Source organism: Peromyscus californicus, unplaced genomic scaffold (genome assembly GCF_007827085.1).
Source record: "Peromyscus californicus insignis strain IS unplaced genomic scaffold, ASM782708v3 Scaffold_14__1_contigs__length_90479793_seg_2, whole genome shotgun sequence".
NCBI classification, from domain to species: domain Eukaryota; kingdom Metazoa; phylum Chordata; class Mammalia; order Rodentia; family Cricetidae; genus Peromyscus; species Peromyscus californicus.
Window position 1 is genome coordinate 38890073 of NW_026294436.1, and position 12840 is coordinate 38902912.

The 12840-nt window shown below is 48.3% G+C and overlaps 1 protein-coding gene across 2 annotated transcripts in view; it reads right to left on the reverse strand.

Annotated features, from left to right (window-relative positions):
• Npl (N-acetylneuraminate pyruvate lyase) overlaps positions 1-12589 on the reverse strand; it is a 39548-nt gene extending 26959 nt beyond the window's left edge. The window contains exons 1-2 of one of the 2 annotated variants that reach the window (XM_052737204.1): positions 12433-12589; positions 8695-8769 (exon numbers count right to left, since the gene is read on the reverse strand). In XM_052737204.1, coding sequence (XP_052593164.1) covers positions 8695-8762 — 68 coding nt within the window. In that variant the 5' untranslated portion in view covers positions 8763-8769; positions 12433-12589. Of the gene's footprint in view, positions 1-8694; positions 8775-12432 lie in introns of both variants that reach the window. The other variant, XM_052737203.1, reaches the window with a different exon arrangement.
• Positions 12590-12840: the final 251 nt, after the last annotated feature.

The window sequence follows — 12840 nt, forward strand, 5'->3', positions numbered from 1 at the left end:
TTGAGTTCTCTCAATAAGATGTGAATCCACTATGTCCAGCTGGGCAGTCTCATGTAGCTCAGGCTGGCCTCTCCCTATGTAGCTGCAGCTGGCCTTGAACTCCTGACATTCTTGTCTCAGCTTCTAAACTGCTGACATTGTAGGCATGGTCTCAACAACTGGGTGGGAATCTGTACTTTAACAAACTCCCCATGTGATCTGCCTGTACTTTTCAGTCTGAAGCAAAATGACCTTGTTAAGATCTGATGCTTAAGGTGATAAGGTGTTTCCCCTTAAAAATCATATTAATTTAAAAATTGATAAGTAGGCTCAAAAACTGCACTAAATGGCCTACAACTATGAAAAATTAAGGTGGCGCTGGGTGACGGCGGTGGACGCCTTTAATCCCAGCACTCGGGAGGCAGAGGCAGGCAGACCTCTGAGTTTCAGGCCAGCCTGGTCTACAGAGTGAGTTCCAGGACAGCTAGAGCTACACAGAGAGACATTGTCTCAAAAAAAAAAAAAAAAAAAAAAAAGAAAAGAAAAAGGAAAATCAAGGTGGGGAGGATGGATGAGGGAGAGTGTGGCGAGTCTGGGTTTACTGTTGCAGAACCATGGACACATTGCCCAGAACACAGAGAACTAGCTGGCTGTCATTTAGGCTTTTGTAAAGTAGGACTGGAGCCTCCTAATTGGGATCTAGCCTTATTACCATTCTTTTCATCTTTACTTAGTCTATTCCTTAAACAACAATGAAAAAAAAAATCTGATGCATCGAGATAACAGACATCAAAGGCTATTTCAGCCAAGGGCACAGAAGCAAAGAGAGAAAAGAAGAATTCAGCCGATTTTGAGATGAAAGGAAAAGATATTAAAAGCAAAGACAGTAGACACAGTAGCTGCCCACAAGGTGAGGGAAGACACAGCTTGGCCAGCCGTCGGTCATTGAGAAGGGGTGCTGAGCCATCTCTCCAGCCCTTAGGGGAGTTTTAAGGCCATGAGAGGAAGGCTCTTTCTACTGTGGCTGGGGCCCAGCATAACTCTGCCCACTCTCTGCCCCTCAAAAGACCACAAAGACGTGTTGATGTGGGTGGGCACCTACGTCAACTCTGCCTTCAGGCCTGGGATATTTTGTAACTTCACTATCACATTAGGAGGTTGTGTACATAATTAACTAAAACCTGAAAGCTATGACTAAGTTAAGAATTAAGGGCATGGGGGTTCAGACGGGCGAAGGATAAATCCCAAGAGGAGGCTGGGAAGAAGTCATGAGGCAGGACTTGGAGGGATGATGGGGGTGGGTGGTGGCGTGGGGGTGGGGTGGGGAGTGTAAAGCCCTGCCTCCTCAGTTCCTCCCACGCTTCACGGAGCTGCCATCTGTCTAGTTCTGTCTGGTTCTGTCTGGGCACGCACCTCTTTCTAGGGAGCTGGCAGTACCCTCAGGCAGATGTAGGAAGGTGAAACTCAAGCTTCTTCTCCTCCTCAGAGAACTTCATGTGTTTTGTTTGTTTTATTTTGTTTTGCCTCAGTGGAAAGGGGTTCCACCTACGCTCTCCCCTTCCCTGCCACATTCCTTCAGGCTGCACTGGCTAATAATTCTTCTCAGGCTCACGGGAGATGCATTATCTGTCTTTTTAAGAGATGCCTTTAGGAATGGCACCAATGCTAGAATTTCTAGGGCAGTAGAAGAATCATCTAGAAAAGGTTCTCAGCCTGTGCCCCTTTGGAACTACAGCCCAGGCTGAAAAGGGGCTACCCTTAGAACAACTTCTGTCTGATTTTCATTTTGTTAAAATTTCTTTCACATAGGAAAAGACTTTTGGGCTGGGGACTTTGGTGACATATTTACCATGCAAGCATAGGGACCTGAGTCTGATGTACAGAACTAATGTAAAAATATACCAAAAAACATCCACTGGGAGGCAGCAGGTCCCTGGAGCTCACTGGCCAGCCAGACTAGCCCTACTTGGGGACTTCTGAGCCACTATAAGGTGAATGGCATGTGAGGAACAATATTTTGAGGGTTGTTTTCTGCCTTCTACATGCACACACACGATCATAAACCCCAACAATTGACTGAAAGGTCAGATATCTAACAAGGCTTTTCTTTTTTTCTTTTTTCTTTTCTTTCTTTCTTTTTTTTTTTTTTTTAAGAGATGGGGTCTGACTATGTAGCTCTGACTATCCTAGACAGGGTCTCTCTCTATAGCTCTGGCTCTCCTGGAACTCACTGTGTAGACTCTTCTAGTGTGCTGAGATTAAAGGTGTAGGGCACCACACTTGGCTAAGGCTAATTTCTCAAACAGGAAGACCAGTGCCTGCACTCTTTTATTTATTTTTTTAATTACATTTTTTAAAGATTGATCGATTGATTAGTTGATTTATTATACATACAGTCTACATGCCAGAAGAAGGGCACCAGATCTCATTACAGATGGCTGTAAGCCACCATGTGGGTCCTGGGAATTGAACTTAGGACCTCTGGAAGAACAGCCAGTGCTCTCAACCTCTGAGCCATCTCTCCAGCCCCCCCCCCAGCATCCGCACTCTTAAAGGTTCCATGTCCTACCAGCTACCTCAGGCTTTCAGATCCCTGCCTGACACTTGCTATCGGTGGTTAAGTTTGCAGCTCTTGACCAAGACACTCAGCAGTTCACTCACAAATGGACCCAGGGCCTGTACGGTGGCTCAGCAGGAAAAGGCATTACCACAGTGAATGGCATTTGACAGAGAAAATACAACTTTTTTTTCTTGACATTTTTCCTCCCTCCATCTATTCTGTTCTCTTGTCTCTCTCTCTCTCTCTCTCTCTCTCTCTCTCTCTCTCTCTCTCTCTCTCTCTCTCTCTCTCTCTCCCTCTCTCTGGTTTACTGTGTTGCTCAGGTTGAAATGATCTTCTTGTCTGAGTCTCCTGAGGCACTGGGACTATAGGTACGTGTTACTGTATCCAGATAAAAAAAAGACTTCTTAAAATTTCTCCAGCCATGAAATAGGGCTGCAGGTCCCTGGTGCAGTTGTCAAGCTGAAATTGGACTGTCTAGATCAAATGCCCGTCAAGGTGACTGGCAGGCAGTGTTTATTCCACCAGACACCAACCTCCTTTCTCCCTCTGACTGCCACATTAGTCACCCCTGTGGCACAGTCCCTGATAAAATGACAAGTCAACTCTGTCGGATGCTGAAGGCAGAAAGGTAAATAAGACACATGTTTGGTCCTTGTTTGTGGCCCACCCTCAGTAAAAACAGCTCAAAGCCTGCTGGAAGATACAGGCATTAGCAAACACGTTATCATGGGCTGGCAAGATAGTTCAGTGGGGAAAGGCACTTGAAGCCAGCCTGACAGGCTGAGTTCAATCCCTGGGATCCACACGGCGAGCTGTCTTCTTCTGACCTTCACGTGTGTGCTGTGGCATGTGCGCCCCCACACAGATATAACACACATAAAAAGTTATGATAACAGACAGCATAAACCAGATACATTTGATGCAATGTAAAAAGGTATACACAGGTGCCATGGGGGTCACACACGAGGGAGCTTCTAGTTTTTTTTTTTTTAAGAAGAAATGGGGAAGAATTGCCAAAGGATGGGTTGGGGCTTGGGAAATGAGACCCATTTATGATGCTTAGCACACTGAGAGCTTTGAACTAAATCAAGAGTTAAAAAACCCTCAGAACCCGGGACTTTCTGACCTGCTGTTGCTCCTCCTGGGTGCAGGGTGGAACACTCTTTGAAGTTCTCTTACTGGACATCCTTCCAGAGGGACAACTGCTGTCCTATGTCCTCTGGAAACCTCACCTAGAGGTAACCACCTGTGGTGACTGGGAATGTCACCACAGCAAGACAGTCTTTCTAGAGAACCATTTACAAACTACTGTTTACTCCGGGCTCACTCATTCTCCTCTAAAAGCGCCCGCAGCCCTCTGTCCCCCACTCGCTAAAGAGGGTACTTAAACCTAAACCAGGCTGTCTCTAAGTGTTGTTTTGTATGGTTGCCGTTCCCAGGCCTGGCAAATGAGTGCTGGACGCTCTTCACGCATCCATGGTCAGAGTGTTTCAGCAGATGGGAAGATGAACTCTTCTGGGGAGGGGAGGAGGAGGAGAAGAAAGTCCCTTCACTCCTGCAAATGTTCTGATGGGTAAGTAGAAGTGTTAAAGGAGAAGGTGAGAGTAGGGGAAACAGAATGAGGCAAGGTGGAGCCTGGAAAGAAAGGATGTGATGTTGTTTGGGGAACCAAATGGAAGTGCCAGAAAGAAAAGGTAGATTGTGCAAGACTTCCTACACTGTCTCTAGGAGTTTCGCTTTCACCTTCAGGCTAGTTCATCTCAGGCTTTCCTGGACCACTGTTCGGAGGCAGGTTCTGACTCGTAGTATGTGGTAGGGCCTGAGGCCTGCTTCCCTATCCAGTTCCCATGAGGTCCTGGATAACTGGTCTAAGGACCACACAGCGAGAAGCAAGGCTTTGGGAGAGGAGAGTCAACAGACTCCAGTAAAGGAGAATGATCTGCCAGATTGACTTACGAGGATGCTCACTAGGCTGCGGGGTGGAGATAGACTGGTGTGGCAGGTACTTTAAAACGTCTCACTCCATTGTGGAACTCACCAAGTTGCTAATGGCGTGAGAGCAGAGGGCTGAAGACACTCAGGCACCACAGAGATGGGATGGCTGAAGTCTTCCTTTGCAGGATATGAAGGCGCTTGTTTTTACCTTTTGTGTGTGTCCTTGTGCTTGGGTATGTTCAAGTGTGTAAGAGTGCATGCAGTGCAGGTCCGAAGACAACCTCAGCTACAGTTCTTACTTTGTACCTTGGCTGAGACAGGGTCTTTTGTTTGCTGCTGGGTAATCCAGGCTGGCTAGCCCCAGAATGTCCCAGGATTCCTCTGGCTCTATCTGCTGCTCGGGGATTACAGACAAGTGCTATCCTGTCTGTTTGTTATGTGGGTCCTGGGGATTTAAGATCTTTACCCACTGGGCCATTTTGCTGGCCCAAGGATAGGTTTTTTTTTTTTTTTTTGGTTTTTTGAGACAGAGTTTCTCTGTGTAGCTTTGTGCCTCTCCTGGAACTCACATGGTAGCCCAGGCTGGCCTCAAACTCACAGAGATCCGCCTGGCTCTGCCTCCCGAGTGCTGGGATTAAAGGCGTGTGCCACCACCACCCGGCTTTTTTTTTTTAAGATTTATTTTTCATCTTAGGTGTGTGACTGTTTTACTTGCATGTATGTTTGTGGACTGTGTGTGCATGTATGTTTGTGGACTGTGTGTGCATGTATGTTTGTGGACTGTGTGTGCACCTGAGGAGACCAGAAGAGAGCACCGGATCCCCTGGAACTGGAGTTAGGAATTAACGACGGTTGGAAGTCACCATGTAGAACTGGGCTGCAAGTGCCCTTGACCACTGACCGAACCGCCTCTCCAGTCTCTATAAGACGATTGTGATGGAGCAAGGGATGAGAGAAAAGAGAGTTAATATAGCTCAGGCTGGCCCTGCACTCATCAGTTAAGGGTGGCCTTCCAGGGATTTTCTTGCCTCTCCCTCCCAAGTGGTGGACTTGCAGGTGTGCACTTTCAGAGGCCTGTTCCTTATCTCTAACGCTCTGGGTTTGTGCTCCCAGATAACAGCAGAACAAGGAAAACCACACAGCTGCTCTCAGTGGGTCCCAGAGGAAAAGTAAGGGTGTTTGGCCAAAGCCACTTCAGAGGCTCACCCAGCAAGGACAGGATGGAATGTGCTGAGCTGGGTGACAGCCAGGATTGCACTCTGGAGCCGGAAGTAAATTCAGCCTGCTCATGTAGTCACATGTCTCTTGCTTATCTACCCAACCAGCAGCTGAAACTGAGAAACAGCTGACTTCAGTCTTTTCCAGAAGTTGTGGAAAAGGAGAAGTAGCAGGGGGAAAAAAAAAAAAAAGACTATTAGCCAACAGAGTGATCTAAATAATACGTCAGCAACTTAACTTCCAGGAAGGATGGGAGTTTTGTTTTTTTGTTTTTTCGAGACAGGGTTTCTCTGTGTAGCTTTGCGCCTTTCCTGGAACTCACTTGGTAGCCCAGGCTGGCCTCGAACTCACAGAGCTCCGCCTGGCTCTGCCTCCCGAGTGCTGGGATTAAAGGCGTGCGCCACCACCGCCCGGCGGGAGTTTTTTTTATACCGTCTTGGGCTCCAAATATCTAAGGGAGCTGTGATGTGGCCACCTAGGAACGAGGATTCGAAGTTCTAAAAAGGTTTACAAATTCAGAAATAAAACTCCCCCCCCAAAAGGCCTTTTGAGAAGGAGTACTAGTTGGCTCATCTTCCTCTTAACCTTGTCTCTCTCGCCACAGTAACGACTCAAACCTGGTGCCCTGAGTGCGTGACCAAGCGCTGCTGCAAGGACTTTAGTGATCACCATTCTGCACTGTAGGTGTGGGGTATTTTTTTATCTTACAGGAGGAAGTAGCTTAGAGGTGCCAGAATTCACCTCTGATGGGTCAGCACCCCTCAGCAGGCGGAAGTGCCCGCTCCCCTTGTGTCACGTGTCCAGGGAGGAGCACGCAACGTCGTGAATGGTGCACGGCCACTATCTGATCAGGCAGGCAAAGCGGCTGCCCCAGCCTCCCTCTGGAAGTCAAGGCACCTGCCCCAGAAACTGTTGAGAAAACTGAACGATCATCAATCGGTCCCTCTGCTGTCTTCCCTCCCTCCTCTGCCCCCGCCTCCTAACGTTGAATCAGCTTCTAAATGAGACCAGAACGATGCCCGAGGAGTCCACCTTGCTGATGCCGGCCCCTTTTCCGGTGGCATAGGGTCCTTCCAAATCATCGGTCCTAGATGTATGGCAACCTGACACAAGCTAGAGTCATTTGGGAAGGACTTAAAATGAATAAATAAAAAGTCTCCATAGTGGTGGCGCACGCCTTTAATCCCAGCACTCGGGAGGCAGAGCCAGGCGGATCTCTGTGAGTTCGAGGCCAGCCTGGGCTACCAAGTGAGTTCCAGGAAAGGCGCAAAGCTGCACAGAGAAACCCTGTCTCGAAAAAAACCAAAAAAAAAAAGGTCTCCATAAGATTGCCTAGAACATAGCTGGGTCTTTAATCCCAGCACTTGAGAGGCAGACTAGAGGCTAGCCTGGTCTACATAGTGAGTTCCAGGACAGTTATGGCTATGTTGAAAGACCCTGTCTTAAAAACAAACAAACAAACAAACAAAAAACAGCTGGGCGGTGGTGGTGCACACCTTTGATCCCAGCACTTGGGAGGCAGAGGCAGGTGGATCTCTATAAGTTCAAGGTTAGCCTGGTCTACAGAGCAAGTTCCAGGACAGTGGAGGTTACCCAGGGAAGCCCTGTCTTGAAAAACCAACAAAATAAAACAACCAAACAAAAAAAAATCAAAAACAAAAACCAAACAAAACCCCAAAGATTTGCCTATAGGCAAGTCTGTAGAGCAGTTTCATAACTGCTGATAGCTGTGGGGAGGACCAGCTCATTGTGGGTGGTGCCATCCCTGGGCTGGTGGTCCTGGGGTGCTATAAGAAAGTAGGCTGAGCAGGCCAGGGGGAATTCAGTCAGTAAACAGTACCCCCACCATGGCCTCTGCATCAGCTCCTGCCCTGTTTGAGTTCCTGCCTTGACTGCCTTTGATGATGAACTGTGATATATAGTGTAAAAAAATAAACTCCTCTTCAACTTACTTTTGGTCATGGTTTTATCACAGCAATATCCTAACTAAGATAATGTCTATGAACATGCTTTGTTTTCTTTGTGTAGTGTGTGTGTGTGTGTGTGTGTGTGTGTGTGTGTGTGTGTGTTGATGGATGTGTATAATGTGGTGTGGATGTGTTTATGAGTATACATGTATATGGGTACATGTTTACATGTGCAGACAAATATATGGAGGCTGGAAACTGACTCCATGTGTCTTCCTCAATTGCTCTCCACCTTATTATTGTTATTTTTGAGGCACTATCTGAACCAGACCTGAAGCTCAGTGATTCAGAGAGTCTGGCTTGTCAGCAAGCCCCAGAGATCCTCCTGTCTCTGCCTCTGCAACACTGGGACATGGGCCTGACATTTACACAGATGGTGGTGATCTGCGCCCAGGTCCTCACGTTGGTACAGCAAGCACTTTTCCAGCTCAGCCACCTTTTCAGCACCCTCTCCCCACTTTCTTGGGATGAGTTTCAAGGGGTCAGACCCAAGTACAGACTCCACAGCGAGCCACACTGCAGACGTCCAAAGTGACAGAATCCCTAGAGGGATGAGGACAGTAGTCACCCCAAGATAGGATTCTCCTCTAGTTCCAAGGGCCCTGTCTGGGCTAAAGGCACTGGGAAAATTCCCTTCTCACTCTTTTTTTTTTTTAAATGTTCTATTTTCTTTCGTTTTAATTTTTATTTTATGTGCATTGGTGTTTTGCCTGATGTATGTCTGTGACAGTGTCAGTTCCCTGGAGCTGGAGTTACAGACAGCTATGAGCTGCCATGTGGGTGCTGGGAATTGAATTTGGGTCCTCTGGAAGAGCAGCCAGTGCTCTTAACCACTGAGCCATCTCTCCAGCCCTCTCTCTCCTTTTCCACCACCATGATGGCTGGCCCTTTCTGACTTAGGAAGTCAAGGCACACTGCAGAAGCTACCGCTTGGTAAGACCACCCCAGAGGTGCAGTGACTCCTGGAGCTTCTGACCTTTCCAGTGAATGGGAACGGGTCCCTCTCTGCTCCCCCACCCCCATGATAGTTACCCATTCTCAGTCATCGGAGTGATGGTGGCAGCAACGAGACCCCGGAGTTTCTTCTTAGGGATGGCCATCGAGCTGCTGGACTGGAAAATATACAGCGTCACTACTCTCTTTCTTCAAGGAATGTCAATTAATGACCAAACTCCCAGGCCAAAGTTCAATCCCAGGTTAGTGTGGTAAAATCCACTTACAACCTAGAAACACCCAGAGCAAGCCGAAGAATGTAAAAACTCGGAGCTGAATTGCGTTGGTGGGGAGACTTTAAGACAGAAGGGGTAGACCTGGGGAAACGCTATCTGGAAGGCCTTCCATTTTAGCTACTTAGAGAGCTGGGGGAGCCCCAGACCTCAAGAGTAGGAGTGAAAACCAGCAGGACCAGAGCTGCACCTTCACTCAGGGGCCTCAGACACATGAGGAACTGCTATTACTTAAACTGAATACAGTCAGAAGAAGCAGGCATTCTCTTCTCCATCTCTTTTTTTTTTTTTTTTTTTTTTTGGTTTTTCGAGACAGGGTTTCTCTGTGTAGCTTTGCGCCTTTCCTGGAACTCACTCTGTAGCCCAGGCTGGCCTCGAACTCGCAGAGATCCACCTGGCTCTGCCTCCCGAGTGCTGGGACTAAAGGCGGGCGCCACCACCGCCCGGCTCTTCTCCATCTCTTAAGCTGGGATCCCATCCAAACCCGGCACTTAAGGTTTCAATGAATCATACTAATTATCATCCAACTAACCTATGTGTCCTCTGATATCCTAAATTTATTGATTTTGCAGCTTCTCTAGGCTTTTTTGGTCTCTTTTTAACATATGTTGGTTGTGCACGTGTCTAGGTGTATGAACCCGCACACACCACAGCTCAGGCGCAGAGGCCAGAGGACAACTTGTGAGAATTAGTTCTTTCCTTTCACCACGCGGACCCCGAGAATTGAACTCTGGTTGTCAGGCTTGGCAGCAAGCTGCTGAACCTTTGCTTTTTTCTGAGGCAGGGTCTTTGTAAGCCATGCCAGCCTCCAATTCCCCATGTAGCCGAGGGTGATCCTGAACTCCTGCTCTTCCCGTCTCTCGGGGATTACAGGTATGCATCACCATACCCAATCCCTTCTTGTAAACTGTCCATTACAGGCATATGCCATCACACTTATTTTGGGGCGGGGGTTCAGGATGGAACCCAGGTTTTTGTGCATGGTAGACACTTAACCAGTTAGGCTACACCCCAGCCAACACCTGGTCTTCAATTCACGTATGAGGACTATGTGGGAGACTGAATGGGGTATTCAGATGGCACCTGATGGTGATTCCCTGACTGGCACTCACTGTTGGCACGGGCGACCTCATTTCATTCATTCATCTGGAACTGATGGACCTTTCCATCAGGCAGAGTGCACCAGCCCATACTAATGCAGACCCAGCCGAGGAAATGAGCAGCCTGGGGAAGAGCCAGGATTCAGCAGGCAAATCACAATGCCTGCTGCGGACCTCCACCCAGCACTCCTAGGATAATGATCTGAACTCAAGACACCCAGAGTGAACCAGCCATGCTAAGATGGCTTTCCCTACAAGAGAGAAGACAGACGGTAGCTCTGGGGTCAGACTCCACGGACCTGCGTCTCGCCTCTCCTATTTCTCTCTCTGTGCTTCTTTACCCGGCTGCAATGGGGGTAATAGTAACCATATTTCACAGGGTAAAATAAATGAATCGACACAGCATGCTCGATGTGCCAGGCACACAGTCACAGAAGCACAGGCTCAGTGGTCTCCGTGAAGTCCCGTCTAGTGGGAAGTCACCTGTGCCGGTGCCTCCTCCCAACACCTCCTCCCAACACTCAGCACTGAGTCATTAAACTCCGCTCTCTTCTTACCTGGGACTTCCTGCCCTTCTTATGACTTACCCGGGCTGCCTTTTATCTGCATCAGTGGTCATCGACCCAGGTCCAAGAGGACCTTCGAGGCACAAGACCGTTACAAAGGAAGCCGAGTGCTGGAGGAGCCAGTCACCATTAAGCATCCTAGATCAAAAGGTCTGCTCGGGCTACACAGACGTTCATGTTCTTGTGCTTCAGGCTGCACTTATTTCACGTGTAATAACAACATTCTGTAAGTTCTGACTGGCACTCTTATGTGTCTGAGAGCTATTAAATTAATAACCACTTGGATGCAGTTTGAGTAGTTAAAAATTAGGACCTGTGGGAGAAGAGAAGGAGGGCTGGGAATCACTGTGGAACCCCCAGAACACCCACATTTCTGATCTTGTCTCTGTCCTATTCAGAAGATGGCAACTTCTTGGAAGGTTTGTGTGCCAGCCCTAACGCTCGAACCCATTCCTGGGGCTGCCGCCTGCCTTTCCCCATGGCTTGTCTTTGTTTCACAGGATCTGTCTCTCACTCCAATCCCTTCCGCGTGGCTCCCTTTTCAAACTCACTTTAGGAGTCAAGGAATTGCTGTGTATCTAAGGACCCGCACCTGGGAGGTGGAGACAGGCGGGTCAGGAGTTCAAACCCATCTGTGGCTCCACAGTGAATGGAAACCAGCCTGTGTTATGAAAGACCCAATTTCAAGGACATAAAATCAAAACAAAAATCAGAGGATTCAGCCGGGAATCACACTTTTGGTCCCAACAGTTGGGAGGGCTATATAATTTAGAAGCCTTGTGTTTAAAAAAAAAAAAAAAAAAAAAAAAAAAAAAAAAGATTCCTTGATCCTCCAAACTGAAAATTATTTAACCAGAATTTCCTCTGAAGAGCTGTTTTTCATTAAAAACCTCACAGAAGCCGGGCATGGTGGTGCATGTCTTTAGTCCTAGCACTCAGGAGGCAGAGGCAGGTGGATCTCCGTGAGTTCGAGGCCAGCCTGGTCTACATAGAAAGTTTTAGGACAACCAGGGCTACATAGAGCCATCCTGTCTCAAGTGCCCACCCCCCCCCCAAAAAAAAACCCTCCAAGAAAACAAAAGCAAGCTTTAACAGCGAATAATCAATATTTTTAAAATACAAATTTTAAAATCAACTTGGAAGTGTTATGCTTTGAAATCCTTTATAGTTTGAATTAAGAGCAAATGATCACAACAGTCTCACACCCGTGACTTCAAGTGACTTTGGAATGTTCTTGTTGAAACGCTGCGGAGGGAATAGTACCCTGGAAACCTCACACCTGCATCCACACATAAGAACAACAGGGCACAGAAGCCAAAGTTCTGTGTGTGTGGTGTCTCCCCCTCCCCCTCCCCTCTCCTGCCCGCCCCTGGGACAGGGTCTCTCTGTGTACCCCTAGCAGTCCTGGAACTCGCTCTGTAGACCAGGCTGTCCTCGAACTCACAGACATCTGCCTGCCTCTGCCTCTCGAGTGCTGGAATTAAAGGCGTGCACCACCACTGCCTGGCGCCAAAGTTCTTTTTAAAGCCTCAAAGTTTAAGAAGGGATCGGGAGAATTTGGTGTAGCTCTGAACAAGGAGAATGACTTGAGAAAGACTTGGCAAACCAGAAATTCGGATATGGAGAAACACAAAACAAGAAGCCAAAAAAAAAAAAAAAAAAAAAAAAAAAAAAAAAAAAGCAATCTCTCCTAAAATAAGTGATAGGTGTATTAGAGTCAATGGCTAAATTCCCCTCTGTTGAAAGGCTAAATGACCGATTCAGACAAGGGTTCCTGGAAACCGGGCTTCTCTGGTCTGCAAAGAACCCCAGAGTGTCACTGGAAACAGGCGATAGGGGTCACCCTCACAGTCCCCGAGCTCCCCCCGTCCTACGTACCTGCCTTTGCTCTGCTCACCGGGTCGCTCCTGTGCGCTGGGGACTCAGTCTCTACTGAGCCGCGCCGCCGCGCTTTTATTTCAGGGGCTGCGGGACCACGTGCGGCCGCGAGGGGAACCTGGGGGTTGTAGTTTCACATCGGGGCCCCGCAGACGCGGTTCCACCGCTTGAATTCCGAGACTGGGTGTGGCCTGAGCCTGCGCCGCCCGGGAAGGCGAGGGCTGCTGCACCTCGTGAGCACCCACCCCACTACTCTTAGACTTCTTCCTGTCCAGGACCTGCAAGAAAGGGCATTGGTGGCACTGCATGTGAGATTGGAGACCTTGAGTCACAAGCACGAGAAGCATGGTGGCGGCTCAGCGGGCACTTGGCTCTCTCCAGGCTGATGTTGCTGCCTGGACCCTGCAC